General features: G+C 41.6%; 1 protein-coding gene across 2 annotated transcripts in view; it reads right to left on the bottom strand.

Annotated features, from left to right (window-relative positions):
- Window positions 1–2618: 2618 nt before the first annotated feature.
- ARHGEF12 (Rho guanine nucleotide exchange factor 12) overlaps window positions 2619–22589 on the bottom strand; it is a 69490-nt gene continuing 49519 nt past the window's right edge. For both annotated transcript variants that reach the window (XM_032201761.1, XM_032201763.1), the window contains 22 exons: window positions 21900–22014; window positions 21052–21157; window positions 20605–20817; window positions 20021–20150; window positions 19662–19697; window positions 18882–19036; window positions 18481–18627; window positions 17624–17709; window positions 15819–15944; window positions 14910–15024; window positions 13492–13592; window positions 13162–13239; window positions 11684–11759; window positions 11105–11272; window positions 10511–10598; window positions 9562–9651; window positions 9334–9410; window positions 8724–8951; window positions 6372–6857; window positions 4382–4698; window positions 3563–3635; window positions 2619–2948 (listed from right to left, as the gene is read on the bottom strand). In XM_032201761.1, the coding sequence (XP_032057652.1) occupies window positions 2938–2948; window positions 3563–3635; window positions 4382–4698; window positions 6372–6857; window positions 8724–8951; window positions 9334–9410; window positions 9562–9651; window positions 10511–10598; window positions 11105–11272; window positions 11684–11759; window positions 13162–13239; window positions 13492–13592; window positions 14910–15024; window positions 15819–15944; window positions 17624–17709; window positions 18481–18627; window positions 18882–19036; window positions 19662–19697; window positions 20021–20150; window positions 20605–20817; window positions 21052–21157; window positions 21900–22014 (3022 nt within the window). In that variant the 3' untranslated portion in view covers window positions 2619–2937. The remainder of the gene's footprint in view (window positions 2949–3562; window positions 3636–4381; window positions 4699–6371; window positions 6858–8723; window positions 8952–9333; window positions 9411–9561; window positions 9652–10510; window positions 10599–11104; window positions 11273–11683; window positions 11760–13161; window positions 13240–13491; window positions 13593–14909; window positions 15025–15818; window positions 15945–17623; window positions 17710–18480; window positions 18628–18881; window positions 19037–19661; window positions 19698–20020; window positions 20151–20604; window positions 20818–21051; window positions 21158–21899; window positions 22015–22589) is intronic.

The raw sequence follows: 22589 nt of genomic DNA, 5'->3' as shown, positions 1-22589 counted from the left end.
AACCGCACACAGGAGATAAAGGATCCCTGACCCCACCATCATCTTGTTAGAGTAATGCCCTATTTGTGAGGATGATCGATGTAGTGTAAGAAGGCCAGGTGAAAACAAAACCCAACCGGGACAGAGCACAGCGTGACGTTTATAGTTTCCATACAACCGGGTTCAAATGGGCTGCTCCTCTCTAACACTCCTGAAAGCACCACGTTGCCTGTGTCACCCACCCCTAAAGGCTCCTCTGCCATCACCACCAGCCTGTTTCCCCTTCTACATCCCAAGAGGAGACAGGGACAGATCCGCACCTCACCTCCTCCTGGCCCACATCCATTAGGGGATGGTGGAAAACTTCACTCCAGCAGCTCCAGAGGCAGAAACGCTAGGATGAGATGGCAAAATAAATGCTCTGCATTCCCAGCTTGCTTTTTCACTGCCGTTACACCCTCAGGGATGAGACACCAGAGCGGTGGATGATGCTACAAAATGCTTCAGCAGAAGTGGAAAAGTCAGAGGCTGCGTGGGCGATCGCCCCTCCACGACCCATCTGAGCACCCTTAAAATTCATGCAACCTGGAGAAAGGAGAGAGCCACGGCTTTTGGCTTCAGTTACAAGGGAAGAGTAGTGAGCAACCAGGCCTCCGCAGGTCCTGGCCTTGCTGGTTTTCAGTGGAGTCTTGAAAAGCCAGAGCAAGCTGTTTAATTCGGTTTGATGATGACTTTCAATCAAGCATGGGAGCCTGCTGGAAAGCTTTTAGACAGCTAAGGTCATAACAACCGCTCCCATTTCTGGAGTGTGTAAACCCAGACCAGCATCGTGCCAACTGACCAAGGGGATTTGAGGGTGGGGAGAACACGAGTCCTTGTCTATAGGGGAAAAAAAAGGGCTTTGAACACCAAGTCTGGCTACAGCCCAGCTCTTTTTCTGGCAGGATCAGGTAAAAAGATGCCACATCAGCAAAAGGCAGCATTCTACTTTGGGGGCTTATCAGAGGAAGTCTAAATGCTTATAACCAAAGGAACTGGAGGGCTGAAGGTGAGGGGGGAGGTCCCACCAGGTAAGAAAGGAAGCGCTCGGCTAATACTGACAGTATATTCATGCAGGTGCAGCAGGACAGGCCTTAGTGGGTCCCAAGGAAGAAGCAGCTCCTGCCAGCATGGAAGAGAACACTTTGGCTTGTGTTGGCAGTGTAATGCTCCTGCTGGTGAAAAATGACACTTTGTGCAATTGGTTCTTTAAAAAAAAAAAAAAAAAAAGAGAGAGAAAACGCCTCCCTGCTCTGCAAGGGCTTACGGCTCCATCGTACGATCAGGTCCCAAATCCTTTCTTGCTCAACCTCCATCCATCTTTTCATGAATTTATCCCTCACGTTATTTCTAACTGGAAGAACAAGAACCGTGTGTTTTTTTTCCAGCGTGAGTAAAAAAAAAAAAAAAGAGAGCTCTGATTCTTTGCCAATAGCTGAAGAGAAACCATTTGTTTTAATGGAGCAGGGAGTGTGATCTTTACGCTGACCAAAGGCAGATTCTCAGCACTTCGCGATCCACGCAATCGCAGCTGCTATTGCAGTTCTGATGTGTTAATGGGATTTACTGGTCTGTGGCACTGGGGACACAGCTTGAACCACCCTGTGCCAAGCAGGTGCCTGCCCTAGGGCCAACTCCAGAGCAGAGGCACAGCGAGCTTAGGCTGTCCAGCATTAGCTCTGCTGGTAGGCTGGCATTTACCATCTTGTTCCCAGACTGGAAGGAATTACAACAGCAAAACCCATCAGAACAGGCCTAAGGAAGTACTAGAGAGCTGTTTCAGCCTTCTTTGCTTTGCACATCTCTGTTTCACTTAGAACGCATTGGCACAAATCAGTGTTTAAAAAAAAAAAATAAAGTAAAAAAAAAATAACACCCCAAGCCCTCAGCAAGACATACTTTCAGGTACTAAAATTTACTGGCCCTATAATCAGCAGTACCTGTGGCTAACTCAAATGGCAGCCCTTATTCATTCAGTAGTGAATCAGGGGCAGAGACCCATCTGCCCCACATCTTTGAAACACTTCTGGGTTTGCATTTTTTCTTTTTGATCCAGAGAAGAGTTACAAAAGTGCTGCAGGTCCAAGTATTTTTATCACTTTACAAAGGAGACAATGATCAAAGCCAACAAAGTCAAGAAAAAAATTAAACCTATCTTTCTCCTCTCCCAGCCTAATCTTGCATGTCAACAAAGGAGACCTCTAATGGGAGAGGGGGGAAAAAAAGTTTGCCCAAGTGCCTGGCTATTTAGTGCATGGAAAATTCTTGTTACACGCTTGGTGACATGAGTGTTTCCCATGCAGTTTTTTAATATAGATAGTTCCAGCCACAAGTCATCCTAACACCTTCATAAGTAGCTCTTCGCATGGCAGTTTGATTGCCAGCAGGGAGTGCAGAGTCCAGTCCAGTGAAGTAAAGATACACCTGCACACAGGCACACCCTCTCCCCTCAGACCTGACCTGGTTCAGGAGCAGTGGGAGGCAGGGTGTACTGCATGCAAAGGGCTAGAACTGTCACTACCCAATTAAAATAGAACAAAACAAAAAAAAAAAGGCAGATTAAAAAATTAAAATGTGCTTTTGATACACGGAATGAAGTCAAATAAATACATTGATTTTTTTTTAAATGTCTAAATACATTTTTATATCCTACACCCAAAGCTCTGTACATTTGGTTTGGTTTTTCTTTCTGAAAAATGAATTTCTGGTAGCAAGGAGAGGAGGAGTAGAATAGAACAGGCTCCCTCACTGACAAGATAGTGCAGATGCTCCACAGGAAAAGCACCCATGCCCACTTCGCTAGAGTATGGTTCACGTTTGGATGGTCCGAACCCTCTTGTCTCAGAGTCCACACGGCAGACAATAGGTGCTGGGTCCTGATACTCTTCATCCAATCTTCAGCCACTCCTGAAAACATGACTAGCTCTTCTCTGATGGAGGGGAAAGAAAAAAAAAAAAAGGGGTGGTGATGAGAGAGGGAGAGGGTGCAATGAGAGATGAATGCCTAACATTTCTGAACACTGGTACTAACAGAGAAAGCATGCTAATGGGAGAGAGAGCACATTTAACCTGAAGACCTTTGTTAGTAATCCCAGCAATTGCATCTTGAGGATGCCTAAGGCAAATTTAAAAAGGCCCATGACAGCTGCTTTACACAGTAGCAGAGACACCCCAGAGAAAGAAAGGACAGATTGGAATCATTTTACATGCTCAAAAATCTTCGTTTGGGACTTTACACCAATCTAGCCTTCTTTGAAGTAGAAGTTGTACGTCCTTAGATGTCGGTCTTTGGCAGGTAGGGGTGAGATAGCTCACAAACAACCTTTTCAGAGGAAGGAACAAACTCCTCTGCACACGTGAATCTCAGTGGATTCAACTGACCTTTCTTGAAATCAGCACAGCCTCAGCCCTGTGAGAGATGCTGAAGCAGATGAAACTATTCCTGTGTGTGCGTGAAACGTTAAAAATTGACTTTGTGCTCTTTGGTTAATGCCTGATGCCAACGTGGTGTATGCTACTGAGTGCAGAAGGTGTGCTTGCGTACCTGAGTGCTCTCCTGTGGAGGCTGATCCAGCCAGCCCTTGGCGACGGAGGATGATGTAGTCTTCCTCAACCTCCTAAACAACAAATGAACAAACAAAAAAAAAAGAACACCGAAAGTCAAGTGGCTTTTTCTCCTTTATCAAGCGAACAAAGAGGGCTTCAAATGGGAAAAGATAAGTTGCACTGCGGGTGACTGGAATCAACCATGATGGTACTGTGACCCACAATGGATCTCAACTCCTGTAGCAGCACCTTTATTAGGCCTTCCATTCCCATTCAATATTCTACCTCTTCCTCAGATTTCAGTTAGATTGTCTGGCTGTTGACTTAACATGTCAGTACAGCAATTGTTGTGATGGATGGATAAGCCCCAGTACATACAAAAAATTAGTTTGGATATAGTAAGTTTGAAAACTTTGTTATTCCCCTCCTGCAACTTGCCACCTTCTTTTAACCTTAGCAGCAGCACGCGACAGATTCAGCAAGCCTTTATGTGTCGGTAAGTCACATTCATTACATTAGTGGTCCCTTCAAAACTCCACTGCTGCAGAAATGCAGTTTTGTCCTACCCCTGAGGAATCTCTCCAAATGCAAAGTAATATACATACCTCCTGCCTCTACAACTCCTAGTTTCTTGTAACCCCACAACATAATGCAAGCAAAATGGCACCAAGTTTCTCCTTCAAAAGCTTCCAGAGCCAAACACAGAAAAAGACGTGACTGCCTGCCTTCCTCCACAACATTATATTCAAGCTCTTTTCTAAAACACAATCTAAGGAATACGAAAACTCTTCATACCACAAATAGAAACATACGATACCTTCAACTTTTCAAGGTTGTTCTCTATCTTCTGAATATACTGCATCATCTGCACACGCGACTCTAAAGACAAGAAGTGAGGGCTTGCTACAACTGAGCAGGACTCTTCCACTCCCCCCCAGCGCGAGACCAGCATCTCCTCGGCAAACGGGGAGCTTCCTCCATCCGACTGCGTGTCCCGTGGGGAAAGAGGCTGCTGCTGGGCAGAGTCCAAAGAGGTGTGGCCACCTGCAGTGCACTGGAGAACTAGAGATGATACCTCCTCATCCGTGGAGCTCTCCTGCACTGTTCCATATCCATCAAGGATCAAATAATTTCCTGTTAAGAGAACAGATTTTTATGAACACCTCAGTTCCATAATCACCGAGAACCACTGACCTGTAGACAGTTTAAGCAGACTTTAAGAAGGATAAGTGGTGAAAGGCCCATCTCTTGAGGCATTTTACAATGGATAAGAAAAAGCATTTGTGAACACTACACAGAATAGCGATTATATTAGACCAGACTAGCTTGGTTCTGAATGGGACTTTAGAGATCAAGGCTGCTTTTTGGACTGCAGTTTGAGAGTTACGTGATTAGATGAGCTAATTGCTTTCCCTCCTGTTTTTCCAAACTCTCTGCTTCCAATATAATGTCTGAAAAACCTGCACTTAATGCTAATGGTACCCACAAACCAGGCTGCTAGATTTGGAGCCTACACTTACTGGTTACAGTACTGAGCATCCCCTTAGATGGGTTAGCTTCAACATTTAGCCTGCTGAAAATAATTAAAAAAACAAAGCAATTACAGATAGAAACGCACTCACAACTGCACCTACTAATAGCATTATACTGAATAACTTCTCTACAATATTACAGCAAAGCCAGCATGTGGAAGCAGAACTGACTGAAAACAGGTCAATCTAATTTTGATGTCCCTGTACAGTTAAGAAAGTAAACAGCATAAGTGGTGACAAGTAAATTAGATCCTTCAAGTTGTTGGCTCAGTTTTAATAATTTAAAATGTTTCCATAATTCAGGGAAACACAAATACATACTTGGAAGGCAGCATTTGGACAGTCACAAATTGGCTTATTTATTGGCTCATGATAGAATCCATAAATTCATATCCACAGATAAGAAATTTCAAGACTAACAGTCCTGTAGAATCTACCAGCTAGTACCTACTTCTATTACAACATGCACAAGATACACCTCAACTTGTGGGCTAAATTTAGTGCAGGGTCACCACTCGGGCTGATCAAAATCACAGGACTTTCCAAACACAAAGTGAGCAAAGTCCCATGAAGGTGCTTACAGCTGCTGCCTTGGAGCTAGTTTTCTGCTGAGTTAACAGCTCTACAACCTTCTTGAAGGGTAGAAGAGAGATGCTTTGAGATGCCGCTCAGGTAACTGCCAAATATAGCAAATGTAATAATAATAGAAATAATGATAAGCTTTTAAGAGCTTCAGACTGAGGGTGAGGTCGCTGGAGACAATCACAATGCAAAGCTAAACTCTAAGTTTCTTTTCTGAAGCTCAGTCAGGAGAAGCCAACTCAATAGCTACAAAAAATAGCATGAGTCACGGGGGCTCTGTGTGCAGGGACTAAGGCAGGGCTTGCCTTCAGGGACAGTATTTTCCCTATAGGGCCCAACAGTCAGCAGGGATACAACATGGTCCAGTGGTGCCCACAGCAATCGAGAGCTTGCACTGTGCCCATAACCTCTGTAAATATAGTTTGTCACCATGTATTAACCCCACAGGATTTTAGTTTCTTCTTTCATGAAACAGAAAAAATCATTAGGTACAGCCCTTTTCAGGGCTAGAATAACTGCCAGGGACGAGAGAACTACCTTTAAATAAATGTCCTAAACCGGATCAGCAGGAGAAGCATCACCATGAAAACTTTCTGTGGTTTTCTTTAGTATTTCCTATTTAAAATTGAACTCAGGTCTCTAATGTCAAATCTGGACAGCCTATCATTCAATGAGGGAATGAAATATGCTCACCTGAGATCCGTATTTGCACATCCTCCTCTTCCTTCCTTTCCATTAGTTCACTTTCAGATGGATTTTCATCACTGTGAGCTTCTCGAGCGTCAAAAAAATGCTCCCCGCTCTCATCAGCACCCACCCCTTCCAGCTCTGCGGTTGAGATCTCCAGATTCATACTCATGCGGTCTATTGCTGAGTTACTACTCGATCTGGGGTCTCTCCCTATCAGCTGCATGGCATCCCCTGAAGCTGGTGATTCAGCTGAAGTCCGGAGGCCATAACTAGCTGTGGATTCATGAGTTTCGGTTCTTGGAAGCATGCGGTCTGTTCCAGGCTGGTGGAATTTGTTATCGTCAGAGTGCTGTAGTCCAAGCTCACTTCCACTCTCCGTCTGGGCTTCTTGAGAGACGGTCCTAAACCTGGGAAAGCGCTGCCGGTCTTCAAGGGTCCCCTTCTCAGAAAAGCCAAGCTGCTGTACCAACAGTTTTTTCAGCAAGTCCACTGCAAGTAGAGATAATGTTGGAAAAGCTTCACAGACCATAATCTCCCTAACAGTGATTAAACTAGACAAAAAGACCAAGCAGAGAGATCTCAGAGCAGCCAGCCCTCTCATTGTTCATGGTAGAAAAGATGGGTAAAAATAAATTAGAGGTCTGAAGCATTGTATCAATACCTTATTCCATATCTCATCTTACAAGTAAAGGCCAAAACAGCAGTACAAGTTCCATCTTGCTTAGGAGAAACAGAGAAATCATCTACTGAAATTACCCAGCAAGTGAATCGTAGTGCAGGTGAGTGCCTGGGTGTTACCTGCCCCTAAATGAACTAAAAAGCAATAGCACTAACAGGGGATTCCCACCTTAGAAATCAGCATATTGAGAACATGCCACCCAACGTCAAATAACAGATCAAAACATAGAAGACACTTTCTCTAAAATTTCATCTAAATTTATGCTTATTTGAACTTCAACCCACATTCCTTTAGCTCTCAAATTAACCCAGCCAAACACTTCATAATAAGTACACATCGTTCAAAACAGAAATATGGTGCTGCCAAGAGCCTAAGTACACTGCTCGTTCTCACCACACTAAGCTCATGTAGTAAAAGCTGTGAGTTCACACAACACAACAGCCTAAGAGGAAGGCTCTTGTCAAAACGTGAGTGACCCACAGCTGCTGCTAGATGGCTGCTCTAAGAAGAATTATGAGATGCAAGGTCACTAATAACATCTTTACACACTTCTCTTACTAATAAGGTTCTCTATCACCTGCCTCTAAGAATACCTCCTAAGAACATTTGTACAGCACTCAGGATTAGAAGAGGGCTTTGAATCCTATAAAAAGGAGAAGCACAAATGGATCAAAAGATCCGAGGTAAACGATTAGGTTGCAGAAGGCTGTCATTATTTGTAAAAAGAGAGAGGGAGAAGAGGGAACTGGGGCCAAGGATATGAATGCTCTGCATTTTAGTAACAGCAAATGATCCACAGAGAAGCAATACAGTCTATTCCCTTCAAGTACAATTCAGGGACTTTACGTCCATTTCAAAGTTGCCAGGGAGAGAGATAGGAATTAATGAATTCATTCAAATTTTAGGAAGTTATATTTAGAAAATCAAGGAACTGGAATGTTGGATCTGATCAGGTAGGTTGCGGAGCCCTGCATCCTTCCTGTGAAAGGTGTACCACCAAACAGAGGAAACACTTAAAAATCTAAAACCAATCTTACAGAATTATCTGTCCATTGGGAAAAATTCCTTTCAGTACACACAAGTGTCAATATAATTATACCCAAACAGCTTCCAGACTCTCAGAAGATCTGAACCTAGACTTTGTTAAGCTTGTGTAAAATTGTAAAATATCCAACTTAATTTGCATGATTTTGAAAAAAAAAAAAAAAAAAAAAAAAAAAAAAAGAAAAGCCAAATCATATCCTGCAACTCATGCAACTTCTCCTACTCCTCTGGTGCTCTGAATGTTAAGTCCACCGGCTAACTGCATCGTCTCTTAAAAAAACTGCTGACTAGCCGTGCCACTTTACAGCACTGCACAAAGCTCTGCAATGTGATTTTGTCATCAAAGCACTTCCTGGGCAGTAAGTAACAATTCATTACTGCCCGCATTTTATACACGGGAAAACCACAGCAAAACAATAAGATACCTGCATCCAAATGGCCCAGCATATGAATTTTGAACTCAGAATTCCTTCGTGTCAGATCCACTTTGGTTTGCTATGCTGTGCTACAGCACAGAGAAATTTTTTATTTAATAGAAGTGGGCATTATTTCAGCTTGCTGATTCCAAAGGTTGACCTAACAATCTCCACCTCCAAACCACATGCTTCCAGATGCTGCTCCACGATACTTACAGTTCCTTAAGGCATCCAATGCCCACTGCCCTCCTGATACCGACGGTAAATCGGTGGCTGCGTGTTCATAACATGTAGAAGTATCTTTAAGCGTCAGGTCTGCCTGCTGCACTTTATCAAACTGTCTTTCTGTCACAAGAAGGCTTTCTACCTCCGACTTTTCGGACATGGTGGGCGAAGAAGTCTGAGCATTCAGTATCAAGGAAGAGTCTAGGCCCAAATCTTTGTCTAGTAAATAGAAAACATACATTTGGGTTAAGCAACTATGGCAAATATGATGTTAAACTGCAGAAAATTCTGCTTCACATTGACTTTTTCACAGTGCTTCTGAAAACACTGAAAAATACAGTTCTTGAGCATGGGCTTGGTAAAAGGCTGATTTGTTCCTGGGGAAAAAGGATTCTTACTCAGCAATTTATAAAAGAGATGGAAATACTAAGAGGGATGTTTCCAAGACGTTCAGTATCACTTCTCTACATGACTCATAAAGAAACCACTCCTTTCCAGAAAAACGCCAATGCTACCAAAAGAGCCCCAAGACACAAGGAATATGGCTTTGTTCTCTATGTAGCAAATTTATGGGCACCTTTTACTTGGCCCACTGTTTTACCTGGACTTTGCAGACTACTGGCAGGAATGTCATGCTGCTCTTTGAGCTTCTGCTGCTCCTCTTCTTCACGCTCTTCTCTGCAGGGAGGAAGGTACAAACACAAGCTTTTAGTCACCTGTATCTGAATTACTGCATGACAAGCAGAGCTCTGGCTGACAGTCTTTGAGTAAAAGAGGGGTTACCAGAAAAAGAACACCAGCCCTTTCTCCTCCAGCTATTTTTACTTACTCGCCAGGTCCCGACTGCGGTAATGGAATCACTCTTCTGGTGCTCTCCATTTTCACAGTCCCTGCCATCTGAGCTATAAGGTCCTGCCACCTGTATAAACATATCAAATAAAAATATGCAAGATGTGAAGCACAACAAATACCGCTCCATTCAACAGTTTTTAAATCCAGCTAATATCATCACTGCTTTTCTTATCAACAGAAACGCCTAATCCTGTTGCATTGTTGCATTAGTTTTTTTAATCCTGTTACAGTCAGTGCCTCAGTAATACCTTGCAGCCACAAGTGAAACACCGCAGCTTAATGCTCACCTCACCAGGATACTGCTCAGCAGAAGGAAATGAATGACAGGACCTTAGCAGGAGCCATCAAGTGAAGCAGTTATATTTATATATAAATACACATGAAAGCATTCAGTAACCTTTCACACAGAATTGAATAGTTTAATATGTGACACACTACAGCAGTTGCTGCATATCACACAAGTCTATGCCCTGCTTATGGATTGGAAGAAAGGCACTTGTACCAGAGAGGAAAAAGTGCAGGGAGGGCCTCACATGCAGGGACTGTGGATGCTGATGATGCCAGTATCAAACTCTGCAAAACTAAAAAGCGGTTCTGCAGGAAGATGCAGGATGATTTCAGTGACTTATCTGGCAGTCAGTCACAGAAGACCAGAATTGCAAGGGTATGATTTTTTGTTTTATACATATCGGTATATATAAACACACTCATTTATGTGTATACACCCTCTCCCTGCTTTTTAGAAGCTGGGAGATACTATGCTTGGATACTCCCCATGGAGGTAAACAGTTATGTTTTCAGCTAAGCTTAGATAAGGAGCTCAGGTAATTCATGGACACCTGCAGAGTTACTACACACAAGCAGATGTAAAAGTTCTCTCAAGTGCAACAAATCACACAGCAGATGGAACCGAACCAATTACTTACACATTCTTCTCTGAAACCGTCTGTGCCACCAGTTCATAAATATGAGCGCCATTTTCTGACATGGAGATGACGAAGAAAGCTTTGTTATCTGGAGCAACACAGGGAGGGAGGAATTTAATTAGATGCTTTGTTCTGCACAGCTTTCTGAAAATTCCTAGAACTGGACATAACCCCAACCAGAAGCAGTGAAAGAAGAGTTCATGAAATAAACCTATAATGCTATCATATACAAAGATAGATCTTTCTCTGTCCAGGAGATTTGTCTGTTAGTTCAAACTGCTTTGAGATGCATTTTTCCCCTCTGTTCCCTCATAATGATTTGCATTTCTAGAGTACCTTTCATCTAATAAAATCAGACTACTTTAACTTAGAGGTCTATTTATAACTCAAGCTGTGCCTAAAAAGGTTATTAACGATGCAGAGAAGTTAAACAGCTCATACAGCATTACAGAGCAAGACGTTGGACAACCAAGAATTAAGCCTACGCATTTCTCCATGTTCTGCTGTGGAACTCTAGACAAAACCAACTGTCCTCAACTGATCTAATCTTCATTTTAGGCTTCCTCCTTTGCTTTCCCTATTGGTTACACTGACCTGTTGCCACCTGACGAACCAGAACAGTGTTCAGCTTGATGATAGGACTGAAGGTGTGTTTGCTATCAGCTGTTGATGCCAAGATTTTACTGTGACACTTCAAGACCAGTTTATCATCCTGTTTCTGCAGCAGCACCAGGATGTCCTCCAGGAGCAGAGTGTAGAGATCTGCACAGAGCACAAAAGAACCCAGAATGAGTTAAAGATTCGTGGTTTTCTATCACACCCCTGCAGAAAGAAAAAGGCTGCATTTTTGATTACTCATGCAGAGGCAGTAATCAGTGCTATGCCATTCTAGGCAAAGCTTGCAAATCTTCCTCATCAAAACTAGAGCAGAGAGCTACAGATGGGATTGGATCATCTCACGACTGACTGCTGTGTCCCTGCATGGCCTTAATGATACTCCAGCACATTTCAGAATTGACAAGAATAATTTAATCAGCTCTGAGAAACACATACACATTATTATAGGTGGCAGTACAAATCCTAATTGGAAACTGCATAAATGCTTTCTCTCTCCCTCCCTCTCGGCAAACACATACAAACCCAACTCCACATCGGCTGATGAACGGGACTCACCAATAGTTTTGTCACGATTAACCTTCCAAGTTAGAGGTCCTTCATGAAGCATTTTTCTCTTTGTTAGATCCAAGTTCTGTCAGCAAAAGAAAGGAAAAAAAAATAGCACTATGAAATTGCTACAGAATCAAGGAACTGTAAAGCATGGGAATTTCAGAAGGAAAGCTACAGATAGGCACTCCAGCGTGGAAGTGAGCAGCTAAGCCTAGTATGGAAAAAGAAAGGTGGATCAGGACTGAGGTATGCTTGTAAACCAAAATCTCGTGAGAGATGTTTGTTGTCATTCTTCCTCACTCACTGCTCTTTTGCAGATACTGGGGGTGCCAAGTCAAGCTCCTAATGCATTAGGTTGCCCTCTGGTTTCTAGGAGTTTTTCCAATATCCCATACAAAGTTTGCAGGTCTAGTATTATAACAGGTTAATGCTTCAGCACTCTATTTGCAAGTCAAGTATGCCTACAAATGACACACTGATATAAAAATCATTCCAATGATCTGATGGACTTTATAATGTCAATGGATTCTTCAGACATTTCAGTGCTTGTGACATTTAGATCTGCAGGCAAGAAGAAGTGACAATTTTCACAAGTCATCCCTTCCAAGTCTCAGAGTCTACAATCAATAACAGCAAGATTTCGTAACTGCCAGTAAGTTCTTCATTTCCTAACTAAATGCTTGCAAGTTTATTTGTGGAAGACTACATAATACAGTTTTACAGAGAAGTCTTCATATAAAAATGTCTTTGGATACACGCTGACTTTGGGAAAGATAGGGGAGTGATAAATAAACAACACAGAATCTATGCATGAGACAGACATAGATAGTGGTCAGAATGAAATGGGGTTAAAGTATCAAAACATCACCATCCATCTGAAACATGAAAACTTCCTAGAGTTAATTTTACTCTGAGGGTGTTTTTGCCCATTCCATTTATCAGCAGTTGACACCAAGCAACCAGCTTTATTAATGTAACTGCAAGAATTTATAGGAGCCACAGTACAATGGACTTAGGCTTTTACTTGGCTATACCTGTGGATCTCCTGTGCTCATCAGCACCTGTATCAGCTCTTCTTTTAAAGCCTAAACTAATGGCTCCCTGAGGCCGTCCCACTTTCAACAGCACAACTAAGACATGATTACGTGACAGGCATACCCACTCTAAGATTTACCATCCACTAAGTAGCTCCTACGTGATACAGAAGTGCATTAACTTGCAGGCCCTTAACATTTATCTCACACAACTTACAAGCTCTATCAGCTCTTCTATATGCAGAACCATGTTGTTACATCCACAGAGATCTTCAGGAAGACAGCAAAACTCAAGTTTCTGAACCAAATTACTTTAACTTTTGTACAGAAATGTATATGCCAAAGGCCATTTGATTGTACATCAGAAGACTGCACTAGAAAGAGCCACAGATTGAACAACAGCGTTGCAATAATGGTGCACCGAGCAATTACTTCAGTGTCGTGACTTACCCTGAACTCATCCATCATGGGATCCTCAGACTGCTTCAAGTAGGAGAGGTCAAGACGACGCTGATAATCTTCCAAATGCTGAAAAAAATGCATTGGTCACTTTGATAAGCAAAACTCACTACTAGAGTCAGAGAGCAAGCAATCATGAATACTTCTAGGTTCCCAAAGGCCTGGGACTCCTTCTCTCACAGGAACACGTGGGCCACAAAGCACCTTTAAGCACAATATACAGTCACTAGCACAGAGACTCTAGCCACCTTAAGCAGCCTTTTTCCCTTCACCTGTCTCTCTTCTCCCCAGCCCTAGATGCTCACTCCGTTCACCTCCTACCTGCTTGTTCTCAGATTCCTTGACAGCCTGGTTCACGTGGTTAAGAACCTGACGACAATGATCTGCAGCTTTCTTCACTTTCTCTTTCTCTTCAGGCAGTTCTGTAAGAGGACAAGGAAATACAGTAACATCCTCCGATAAAGGATGAAAAGGCCACAAATCTAGCACAGTTTGCCGTCCAAAAAATCGAGAAAGGGAACTCAGATCTGCAGAACACCCTATCAATAAAAGCACTCCATTTCAAAGGTGAAATGATGGGAGAGAATTCCGTCTGCCCTACTCTGATGATGACCACAAACAGCCCAGACTGCACTTTTTTATTTCTTTTTTTAAAGGGCTTACGACAACTGTTCACTGCACAAACATGAATCAGTAAAGTATTCTGAGTAACACAAAAAGTTTACTAAGACTCCACTGGGGTACAAAGAGAGCACTTAGAGTCTCACACAGCCAGCTAGTCAAAGTCCCAGCTTTGACTAGCTAAAACAGCAAGTGACCAGTGGCTTTTGCATTAATTCTTTATTTATTTACACTGGAAGAGAGAAACAAAGATAATATAACAGAGAATATCAAAAAGTTGCTACCTAATAACCTTTTTCACCCAGATACTCTGTATTTATTTTAACAGCTTAAAAAAAATATTTATCTCTGGCTATGTACACGCAGCCTTACTATAAAAACCAGTCTTGCACTACAGGAAGAACAAACAACAGCCACCTTTCCAGCCAATGTCTCCTGATTATACACAGATAGACACAGGTGAACCCCATCAATTCTCACTACCACAAGCCACATTATGCATTTAGTTAACTGGCAAATAAACAAGGACATCAAGGATAATGGAGTATCACATGCTTTCTTAATTATGTTTAGAGTGAACTTGTAAGCGCAGTATATTTTTTACGAGTAATGAAATTAGACTGCAGCAGGTATCGGTTAGTAAACGTGAAAAGGCATTTTGCGGTATTATTAATCTTCTTTTTGCCTCCACCCTGCTGCAGCGTCCTTTGAGATAGTTGTAGAGAGCAAGGAGATCTCCCCTGAGCCTCCTTTTCTCTAGGCTTTTTTTTAGACATGCTCCAGCACCTTGATGTCCTTCTTGTAGTGAGGAGCCCAAAACTGAACACAGTATTTGAGGTGTTTAGACCCAAGACTGACTGCCATTCACCTATTTCAAAACGCAATTCTCACCCTCCCCTCTTTTTTTTTCCCTATGAAAAAGAAATGCTTTAATTGAGAAACAAAGATTGGATTTTTGTTTTGTTTTGTTTTGAACTTGCTCTCCAGTCAGGTCACAATGAAAACAGTGACCCATCAAACTGAACTGTACTTCAATACAAGCTTTGAAATCACATTTGCTTAGAAAACCTGCTGTGATGCAACCACCAACCATGGGCTACCTACTGGAAATGCTTTACCTGTGTACTTAGCAATGTTATCCAGCAGAAGGGGGTACTTAGTCAACCTCTGCATCTCTGTGGGAATGATATCCTTCAGCTGCAACCGGCGACACAGTGGATTACTCTCAGCATCCTAAAATTAAACAGCACAATAACTACATTTGTCATTTTTATTAAGACTATAATTACCTGAACGTGTAACATCTATTCATCACATAAATGTCTATTACTTCACTTTCTGGTAATTAAATACAAGACAAGAAATGCCAAGATCTATCATTCAGACAACACATCCCCTCTCCATTTGCAATTACGTATAGGAGAGGCTCATCACAAAAGCAGCAGCTTCCTTCCCTCATTACTTCACAGAGGCCTGGTGCTATCACCAATCAATCTCAGTCACTGCCACACAGGGAAGACATCAGTTTAGCCTTTCAAGCTATAGCAAAACTACAGTACATTTTTCAAAATAACGTCAACCCTCATATTACAGCAGTTCTTCCCAGCCTGTGGTAATGAAGATAATGTTCTCCTCTCCAAATGCCACAAGTATTTGAGTCCCTTTCCTGGTGGGCTGAATAGGTGTACAGCATCCGTCTTCTGACTGTGGCATGCTTCAAAATTGCACTGCTATAAGCAGTTTTCCCCGCAGAAGAACTCATCTTTAGGAAACAGCCACCCCAAGTGACATGCAATTTTCCTGCCCAGGACAGCTTTTCCTTCCTGCATTGCAACGGGACATTATGCAGTCCTCTCCCTCCAGAAATGATTAGAAGAGATAAAGACAGTGCTGGAAATGATCCCAATCTGAAGGCAATGTTAAGCATAATCTCATTGTTGATAACAACTTTATCGCCAGCCCTTTGTTATCCCATACTGGCCACCAACCGCACCCTCAGGCAGCTCAAACCCTTGCATAAAATTCACCTGCACAAAAGTCTGGAAACGGGAATCCTTCTTCTGACGCGACTTTATGACCTCTAGAGCAAAGGGCTGGTTACTGCAGAACGTGGCAGTTGCGTGTTTTATCTTCTCCTCTGCTGCTCCACTAAACTGTGCCAGAAAGCCACAAAAAGTCAAAATTAGACCCAACTTCAGCAATTGAGAATAGAATAGAACAGAACAGAACAGAACAGAACAGTTGGAAGGGACCTACAAAGATCTTCAAAGCATGTTCTTGAGGGTGTTATCCAAATGCCTCAAACACTGACAGGCCTGGAATATCAACCACCTCCTAGGAAGCCTGTTGCAGTGTTTGACCACCCTCACAGTAAACATTTTTTTCCTAATATCCTGTCTGAATCTCCCCTGTCAAAGCTTTGTGCTGTTCCCTTGAGTTCTATGTATGCGTGAGAAGTATTTCTATGTAAGACAGCATTTTGAACATCCTGGCTTTACGGGTTTGTCATCCCAGTCTACTGAGGAACCCCTTACATGTCAAACTCTACAGTTCTCCTGTCTCCAGCTCCTACCACATCCAATCATTTCTATAAATGTGCTGCTGATTCAGGGAGAGAATACAGTGCCATGTCTCCACTGTTAGCTGTAAGAGAAGGGGAAAAAACTGCACCCAGATGAATGACAAGGGATTATTTACCACACTGTTGGCCAGCAAAGCCAAGACCGAAGGTCTTGCTTCTCAGGGATACCCATGCCTAAAGATCAAAATATAACATAATCTTTTATTTCCTAAATGAAAATATTATAGAAGCATGGCTGGGGAAAACGATAGCCATGAGCAGGGCTGAGAAATGTGCCGCAGATGACAGATGGCTAATCTGTCACTCCAACTTTTCCCATTCCTGCTACCCAATCTGTGATGCAGCATAGTAACTCCTGAAAATACTCACTCTGCAGAACAAGATCCTGTTTTGTTGTGTGTTTTTTTTTTTTGTTTCAGTCACTTAGCCAGACACTAGTCAAAAAAATTTAGCTATCAATCTGTAACGCTTAGCTTGCTCTAGTTTGCTCAAAAATGAATGCATAAGGTATTTTTTGCTTTTTCACAGCACACAGGGGAGAACTGAAAGGGTTGGAGGTGTTTCTCTACTAGCCACGTCTGATTTTCTTTTTTTTTTTTTTTTTTCTGAAATAGTAGACAAGCAGTGGGATTAAAAAAATAGTAATTCACAAGAGACTTCTGCATGAACAGCTGAAAAGAATAAGCAGATCAATCTTAAATCCTAAATTATGTAGGCTTGAAAACAAACAACAAAAGAGAAGACTCTCAAGAGAGATGGTTTTGGTTTCTGTTTTTTAAAGAATTTACATCACTCCTGCTCGTCATCTGGATCTCAGGAGTCTGAAACGATGCCTGCAACAGTGCTACAAATTTGAAGAGGTTCAGCTATGTAAATTCTAGGATTGGAAAACAGTATTTTAAAATACCTTTAGCTGCACCACAGGCATATTTCAATATTATTGCAATAAATTGTGCTATTGCATTTTTCAAAATCCTATTCTCGGTTTATGTCTCCAGAACTCAGCTTCTATTCTACCAACACATCAAGAGGCAATGTTTTTTCTTCTTTAAATGGCTTCTGTCTCTAGACAAATGAAAATCCTATGAGTTGTTCCTGTTTTTTTTCAACACCCTTTCTCTAGCTCTGTGTTGGCTCCATAGAAATGACAACTCTCAGAGCTTCAGTTCCTATTAGCTGGGAATGACCTTAATTAACCTCTGATTCCCATTTTATGAAATGTATTTTCAAGTACAAAAAAATGGAGTTTACCCAAGAAAGCAAGTCCTCCCCAATTTGGTCAATGACAGAAGTCTCGTTCCTTTTTCGGACTGCTTTCATCTGATCGTTCAATGCAACTTAGGGGGAAAAAAAAAAAGAGATTAGGAGATTTAATATCAATTAAATTGTGTTTGATTTTCAGCATTTATTTTAAAATCACACCTATTTGAAGAACAGACTAGACTTAGAATTATTTCAATTACTTAAAGTGTCCTGCAACATAACAAATTTAGCAGAATATCTACGAAAACATTACACTCCTCCTTTGCACTTCTATCTCACCTGTATTCAAATGACCTTTAAGAACCTCTCCAGTCTTATCTTTCCTTAGGCTCAATATCACTGACTTTTAAAAATGCAAGAATAATGTAGAACACATTTCAAGCCACCTGCCTAACATTTTACAACTTATTCAGTGGTAGAGCTGAAATTCTGACTCTGAACAGCCCTTTCTCTAAACAATTAGAAAGGGTGACCCCTCAAAACCACCTGCAAGACATCAATCCTTTCACTTGTTTTCATAATTTCTTCAACAACAGTTATAACTTTTGGAGCATTGGCCTAGAAAGAACGTTCATCAAGGCATTGCTCTTTCCATCAAAACATGAACTAGCATAAGAGAGTCTGCATAAACGGATACAAAAAAGCGAGCATCTGAAACACTGGGCGCTTGCTTCCTTTATCAAAATATCTTTGTAAATTAGAAATGGGAGAATTGTGTGTGAAAGGAAGAAGCGTTATAGGAAGCTGCTTCTTGTTGCCTGTTCACCTGCATAAATTTTTCAGATATTTGTATCCTGAATTTCAACTGAAACTGTGAAGCTGCAAAACATCTCAGCTACTCTTACCATGAAGCCCAAGGATATCTTCCAGATTTGAAAAGATTTTCCGCTTGTCACTGGAGTTCAGGATCCCTTCCCGGGTGACACGCTGGTAGAAAACATTATGTAGAACCTTCAGAGTACGGACGTGAGCTCTCTCGGTGTAAAACAGCTCTGAAGAGAGAGGGGAGGGCAGGACTGTTAACTACTGACTTAAAGAGGTGTAGCAATGTGGGATCAGCCCCATCTCAGGATACCTTTCAGTAGTAAATACAAGTTTCACACGCATGAACTCTGGAAACCAAAAGTAATACATGGCTACTACTTTGGATAGATTGCTGAAAAGAGACCTTTTAGATGTAAAGAACTCTAAAGCTCTGCAAGACGAGATTTTAACTTGGTGAGCTAGAAAAAAATATCCATCTCACCATTAATCACTTCTTGGCGCTTGATTTCATAGGGTTTCAGCCCCATCAACACTTCCCGGCTCACAAGCTGCTGCCAGTTGGGAGGGTCCATGTCCGTGTCAAAATCATACAGCTCATCTTCACTTTGTACATCTGCAAAACCGACACTGTCCATCCTAAGAAGATTAAAAATAGGTCAGATAACTCCCATTCTAGGCACGGATGTCAAAAAGAAAGAAGAAAAATCTAAGTACTCATAGCAGTTGTAAAGCATTATGAATACACTCTCCAGTAAGCTATGTCAGAAGCTACAAAACATATTTTGTAATTTTGTCCTTTACAGAACAACTAAGAGTGAATATCTGTTCTTCCAGTATTTTCATAAACCTCTTTTTAATGATACAGATAAAATAATTTGCTTAAGACCAAATAGCAGGCCAGTGAAAGGGCAGGTTACAATTTCTTTCCTCTGCTTATCTGCAGATACAGAGCTAACAGAAACACACTCGCTTAAAAAGAAAACCTGGGAATCTCAATTCCATAGCCCATCAATTCAAATCAGTAGATAAAACACTTAAAATATTTCACCCATAGATCAAAGAGCTTATCTGCATATGATCTGCTCCACCTGTCCTACACACAGATGCCAATGTCTCTTTTCATATGAGTTATTTAAGAACAGGAAAGATCAGGCAGGCAATCATACTGCCTCAGAACAATGAACGCTGCAGCACTCAGCTTTATAACCTATTAAAATCTCAATAAATTCAGTGAAGCTCAAACAGTTATAAGCACACTCACTTGCGAAAAGGCTTTGGTGTTCCCATGTCGACAACTCTACAAAAAAAAAAAGAAATAAAGGAATTATGAGGGAACCACGCAGGAATTTCACCCCACTCAGACATCCAGCATAATTTCAGAGTACAGGCCTAACCTCCTAACCCTGATGTTTTGTCCATCTCTCAGCCTCACCCTCCTGAGAGCAGACACAGACCAGCATTTCCTTCTTCTACAAATAATGTTTAATGCAAACGGTGTGACTAGTGTTTTATAGACTCAGCTTCAGCACCCCTTGTCAAATCCACCATTGCCAACAGCCTGTCCAGCAACAGCTGTCCAACAGCCACTGCCCCATCCAAGCAAGCAGGGCACTCAGTTACCTCTCAGATTCTCCCTCCTCCTCTGGCAAGTTTTCCAAGGGAGATGGGAATTCAAAAGTATTATTAGGTGTGCGGGGTGTGCCATCCACACAGTCATTAGCAGGTGGTGCTTCTCCAGTCTGCTTCGAGCCTATGAAAAAATGAGTAAGAAATGTCAAGAATGTATCAAATTAGAGTACCTAAGAGAACTTCACAATCTCTTCACAGCCTCTTGATTCACAGCCTCATTTCAACTTATAGCTAGAGGAAGTGAATTTGCAGCTTGGCAAGAAAAATCTCCATGATAAGTGTTACCAGGTAATAGTGACTTGTGATTACAAAGGCAGGCACCTGGGGATGCTTTTTTCCTGTTGGATGATCCAACACCACCATGACAGAAGCCACCAGACAACAATTTCTGGCCATGACAAGACTTCCTGACTTGAACCAGAGTCAGAAAACATGACTAAGCACCCAGGAAAATCATGTCTAGTGACACAGAAACATGGTCCAATTTGTCAGGCTTCTTGCATTAGAAGTGTGCCTTCCATACCCCATTCACAACACAATTTTCAATAGTCCCTCTTAAGTGGTATCATCCTAACCTGCTTCACTGTCCTTGCTTCCCTCTGGAGATGAAAAGGGACCCGTTGCCAAAGGAGACATTGGGTTGGCAGGTGCGTAGGGTGCGTCTGTTCCATCACTGGAGGACCCACTCTGGCGCATCTTGCCAGAATCTGGTGGTTCTGGGCTAACAGAAGACGCTGTAGGTAAGTGCTTTGGATGGCGCTGCTTCTGTATTTCCATGGCTCTGCCAACTAAACAAACACAGAGTCATTACGGTGCTGAAAGAGCTTTTACCTGTTCCCAGTAACCAAAAGATGAATTTCAGGACAACTACCTTAATTAAGATTTGTCTGTCTTTAAAAACATGGTTTAAAATCAAAAATTTTACTAAGTCTTTTTATTATTTTTTGTTGTTGTTAAACAGCAGAGACTAACTGGCTTTCATACAAGTAGCTGGGGAACATACATTTCCTTGTCTGACATACTTGCACTGCTGTCGTGTCGGCTTGGTCTCCTTGGTGGGCCGAGAATATTCGGAAAGCCTCTTCTCTTTCCTTTTTCATCTCCTTCTTTCTCTTTCTTGATACTTTGCTGCATTAATATACAACGAAGAAAAGCAGAGTAAACAGCAAACTCATTTCTTCAGACTCAATTATTTACTGAGATAATGATTAATTCTTTAAAACAGCAGCAGCAGTTTGGTACAAAAAAAGTTTATTTGTCATAAAGGGGGACAGAACTGCTCATGACAGCCTTAACATTCAAAGGAGGCTGAATGCTGATGAAAGTACATAGCTGCTGTGACCAGACACATGGCCATACCGTGGGAGATGACTGAACACACCCATGGAGATGGAGTTTTGGTGAAAGAACTCATTATATAAACAGGGGAATGTGGGTGGCAGGAAGAGTAGCTTTCCTGCACCACAAAGCCTTTGTTTTTGGGCAATTTTCTCAAGAAAACCCTGAAGTATACCAGCCAACAGACTGATGGGTTTAATGAGGTCCTGAATTCTGATAGCTTTAATGGGGTCCTCAAATTATTTAATATTGTAATATGTGAAACATTTATCACCCGAAGTTTTAGTAAGTCTTCGACAGTGAAAAGGAAGGCAATTAATTTATAATTGAGGTGTCTGAAAACATATGTACAACTCAATCTCAACCGTTAGGTTTTCTGTGCAGATTGATAATGCTATATCCTGTTGGTGCAATGAAGACTGTAAAATCATACCAACTTCTAATGTGTCACACAAAAGTCTATTCTGAATTCTACTGAAGCACCCATGTCAGACAGTTTTAAACAAATGTGCTCTGGTCACAACACTACTACCTTGATCTTTGGCAAGAAACCAATACGGCCACGCTTCTGCTCCAGGTTCCGAGGCTCTTTAACTTTGACTCCCAGGTGCTTCATGTAAGTAAGAATCACGTATTGCATTGTGGAACTGCCAAATAAACACACGGAAAGAAGATGGATGTTAAGGAGAAATGTACTGGGGAAAATCCATCTTGTCAAGAAAATCAAATAGGTCAAATGCAAAGGTTCTGTGGAGAAATGAACCATTTCTGGATTAAAAGAAGCTGAGTGATTTTGTTTGTTTAATATGAAACTACTACGTGTTACATACAATGGAAAATACTCAGCCAATATTATAATCCATCCTTTTGTAAATAACAGATGCAGTTCATGAAAGGCATACCAGCCTAAGAGGTAAAAATACATTATTTTTTTTAAGAATTACATAGAAAGTCCTAAGCTCATGCACTAAGTACATATCCGAAGTCATATTACGGGAGTTACAGTAAAAATCTGTAACAGTAAAAGGTATAGTGGCTGCAATGAGTATAGTAAAAGCTAACCAGCTGGTTGTAGGGTGCCAAACAAACTGAACAGGGCAAGGCATAACATAAATATTAGACTGGACTGAAGCAGCTACAGAACCAAACCAAAGAAACAGATGAGCTCTCAGAAACAGTAACTTTTTCTGGTCTGAAACAAAGGAAACAAAGGAAACAAACT

This window comes from Aythya fuligula, chromosome 22, assembly GCF_009819795.1.
Source record: "Aythya fuligula isolate bAytFul2 chromosome 22, bAytFul2.pri, whole genome shotgun sequence".
Classification (NCBI taxonomy): Eukaryota; Metazoa; Chordata; class Aves; order Anseriformes; family Anatidae; genus Aythya; species Aythya fuligula.
The sequence above is the reverse complement of the archived record's forward strand: the minus strand, read 5'-3'. Positions and strand labels throughout refer to the sequence as shown.